The following is a 4,117-nucleotide window of genomic DNA, read 5'->3' on the forward strand; positions in this document are numbered from 1 at the left end:
TATTGATGGTATGATGCAAAATTAATTTTTATGTTCTACATTGACTTTCTTTTCTTAGCTATTTAATTGTAGATTCCAGAATATAGTTGTAAATCAGATTTCAAAGTTCACTTTTTTTTTATCAACCCTTTGAACCCTCAAAACCAATCCATATATAAATATCGAAATATATTGTTTGGAAACACGTTATTTACGTATTTTTGGCCCAATTACTATTAATACATTTGCGTAGTTCCTAAGTAAAGGAAAAGTCGTATCATATAAAATAAATTCCAAGCTAGGTATAAAAGAAAGCTTTCGGTAAATATATAACGAAATGAGAAAGCCTTTTAAAAATTATTATTGCTCGAATTTAATTTATTACCGCATTAATTTAAATTGAGCTCTTCTTTTCATTTTCTTCAATGTAGAAACCGTTAAAATTTAATAGACCCATAAGAACAATTGATTAATGCTAATCAACATTATTGATTAACTAAATTCTTAATGGAAACTTCTCCAATTAAACTTTATAAAAACTTCCCATTTTACTTTTTCTTTCACACTTAATAAGCTACATTTTTGTTCGTCAATGGAGTTTTTATGTTTGATCTGATTATAATATTGAGAACTAGTCTTAAACTTGTTAACTTAGTTGTATGTCTTAATTAGTGTAATCACGTCAAAAGATGCTAAACTTTAATACTCGTTTGTTTAGCTTTTATTAGAATATTACCAAAGAGAATACCCTTGGTATTAATTATTTAATAATTAAAGTAAACAATACCAATTTCAAAATTAAGACAATCATAATTTCCAAAATTTCCTTCTACAACTCAGTGATCAAACACAAAACAAAACATAAATACAAACTATTGTTCACGAGGGACGTTGAAATTGAAGCCATTCGTATTACATATTTTCTACCTCGCTTTAATTAATTAATATCTGTGATTTTTTTTTTCTAATTATGAATGTATCATAGCAATTTTCTTGACTCGAGAAAATCCTTCTTATTTGGCTCTTTGGAAGATACGTAGGCAAGAAAAGTGGCAAAATCTGTGTCCATGTAACGCTTGGGATTGTCTTCATCAACGAGTTTTGGTGACGGTTTCACTGTGCTGTTAAATGGAAGGCTATGAAGCGAAGCCACCGACACTCTACTCTTAACTTCATTCACTATAACTCTATGCAATATGCTCTTGTATTTTCCGTTGCTATATATCTGATCAATTCCAACACAAAAACTAAAATCAGAACACTAAAACCACAAACATAATTTAATATGGAATATATTTTATTTTTCTTTTATTATTTTGTTTATAAGGTTTTAGAAAGATAGAGTATCATTCCTTTCTAATAAAAGAAAAGTCTTGCTTTCAGTCCTCATTTTTTGGTAAAAGTACAACATCCTTTGAACCCTAAGAAACCTTAAATATTTCTAACAATTAAGAAACATTTGTATTTATTATACATAGCTTAAATATAATTTATATATAATCATAAATATTTCTTTCAAATATAAAAAAACTATTATTCTAGGATCAACACTATTTACTATGTTTTACCTGTCCCAAAATATACATATATTTTTATAATTTTTTATATATACCACAAGCATGTTTTTAACATTCACGGAGGATTTCTAAAATAATTGTCATAATTATAATAAGCTTAGTTAAATTTTCAAGGTATTGCATCATCTTAATTCAAAAGTATGAAGTATTTTTCAAGGCATTGCATCATGATTAAATTCATCTTTATATCATTTTTGAAAAAAAAAATTACATTAATGATATATTTTTGTTTGTCACACACCTTTCAACTTCAATCATAAGCACCAACACAAAAAAAAATTGTGAGACACTCAAATGTAAACCAATTTTATATTTTTGTTCTAATTTAACGATATAATCTCAAAAAATGTCCCATTGATTAAAATAAAAAATTATTTTTATTGACAAGTTTCATTGGAAAAAGAAAAGTAAACATTTCAAAATATAATGAAATAGTATTAGTAATTTTCTTAATTAACATAATGACTTATTAATTATACTTGTGAGCTGAAATATAAGGTATAATACATTTAATTGTGTGAATCCAGTTATCCTGAAGGAAGAAGAAAGCAGTTAAAATGCATGGTTGTGCATGTTTCCAAATTTTGAAAATGAAGAAGTAAAGGTACCTCTAAGTGATCACCAACGTTGATTACAAAGGCATTGGGAATGGGTTGAACAGTGACCCATTTGTCTTGGTACTGAACTTGCAAGCCTTCTACCTCGTCTTGCACAAGAAGTGTGAGGAAGCCATAGTCGGAGTGAGGGGGTATACCGAAGGTAAGCTCCGGTTCAGGGCATCGTGGGTAGAAATTCGCCACCATCATTTGACTCCCATTTTCAAATTCTTCCATAACACTCTCTTTTTCCTCCTTTTCCATTATTCCCAAGCTCTCTAGGATCGCTTCCATTACCACCAGAAACAAATGTCTGCTTTCTTCCGCGTAGGTGCCAACTACTTTCCTGGTTTAAATAAAAATCTAAATGTCACACCGGCCCTCACTTGCATGACAGCTTGTAATCAATTCAAGTATAACATTATTCCCACAAACTTTTTCTTTACCATTGTTTCTCTCTTTTTTTAATCATAAAAAGTGTAAAAAAAAATTGTTATGGGTTATGTTGAGTTTAAGGTTGTCTGTAGTAGTATTCTGCTCACCGAAAGTCCAGTGGTGAAACAGGCCAATGGGGGAGGAAATCTGGTAAGGGATGGCACAGGAGTTTCAGGAAATCCCTCCAACACAACACACTGTCTTTGGTTTGACTGAAACTGGTCCCACATCGAACCGGTGCTCCCATATCAGTTGTCATGTACTTAACTCTCTCCTCCAAAGGCAGATCAAAGAACCTTCCACTCATATCTATCATGCTCCTCACAACATCATCTGAGATGCAATGATTTACCAGCTGCATCATTCCAACACAGCAAACTTCAGCATCACACACAAACATCACGTTCTAATCCTAAACAATTTCTTCACGAAAATGATTTCCTTTAATGTTAGTTCTTTGTTCATGCATCGTTAATCCATGCACGAAACTCCAATAATTATTACCTGGAAAAATCCATACTGTTGACAAGCATTGGATAGGGATTGAAGGACTTGGGGCCTGTTTGGACCAAGCAATTCGGCAAAATCAATGATGGGTAACTGAAGATTTTGGTTCAAAACATTCGAATCTTTCACAAACTTGGTGGGTCTGTCAGCAACAGGAAGTATGTACTTCTTAGGTACAGCACGAATATGACCTTTCTCACACAGATGCTTCACTCCTTTCTCATATTCAATTTGTTCTTCTGCTGCATCATCCTTGCTCCTCTGCTCATTTAGTGCCATTGCAGGCGACATGTATACAGGATCTGCTAAATGTAAAGCAGTTAATTACCATGTGGAAGCAATTAATTATGTAACAACATATGCATGTAATTAACTGAGACAACAAAATTCTTAGGTTTATGTAATTGTACAACTAACAAAAAAGACGAGCTTAAAATCGAGCTGCTATAAACTACCTTGGTTGAGAAGTAGTAGGTAGTGTAGAATAAGGATTAGAAGAAGAGAAAGTGAAAAAGAAGCTTTATGGGCATATACCCCTGTAACGTCTCAACTTCTCTGCCAGTCAGAGAATTTCAGAAGTTACAGGGGGTATATGCCGCGGTTCCCCAGAGAACCGCGGCATATACCCACTGTAACTTCTGAAATTCCCCAGAAGGCAGTTGGGGGGCAGTTGTGTTGAGCACGTTACAGGGGTATATGCCGCGGTTCTACGAGCAACCGCGGCATATTCTCCCATCTGAAATTAATTTAATATTAATTTGAAATATTTCGAGGTATATGCCGCGGTTGCCCGCTGAACCGCGGCATATAGTTTGAAAATAATTTCAAAAATGCCATTTAGGATAATTTTTTAAATTAGTATATGCCGCGGTTGGGAGTTAAACCGCGGCATATACCCCTCTTATACCGCGGTTAAGTATTGAACCGCGGTAGATTCCCCCGTTCAGAGTTAAAAATTAAAACTTGGAACAGTGTCGTCTTCCTCGCGTCTCTGTTTCGCGTTTTCGCTCCCTCCGTCTCTGT

General features: G+C 33.4%; 1 protein-coding gene across 1 annotated transcript; it reads right to left on the reverse strand.

Annotated features, from left to right (window-relative positions):
• Window positions 1-755: 755 nt before the first annotated feature.
• LOC124820698 (putative 2-oxoglutarate-dependent dioxygenase SLC1) lies at window positions 756-3,615 on the reverse strand. The gene is made up of 5 exons (XM_047292450.2): window positions 3,550-3,615; window positions 3,092-3,396; window positions 2,695-2,942; window positions 2,165-2,498; window positions 756-1,204 (listed from the first exon to the last, which is right to left on the reverse strand). The coding sequence occupies exons 2-5, from the start codon at window positions 3,383-3,385 to the stop codon at window positions 959-961; spliced, it is 1,122 nt and encodes a 373-aa protein (XP_047148406.2). The 5' UTR covers window positions 3,386-3,396; window positions 3,550-3,615; the 3' UTR covers window positions 756-958.
• Window positions 3,616-4,117: the final 502 nt, after the last annotated feature.

Source organism: Vigna umbellata, chromosome 5 (assembly GCF_029865625.1).
Source record: "Vigna umbellata cultivar VRB3 chromosome 5, Vumbellata_1.0, whole genome shotgun sequence".
NCBI lineage: Eukaryota > Viridiplantae > Streptophyta > Magnoliopsida > Fabales > Fabaceae > Vigna > Vigna umbellata.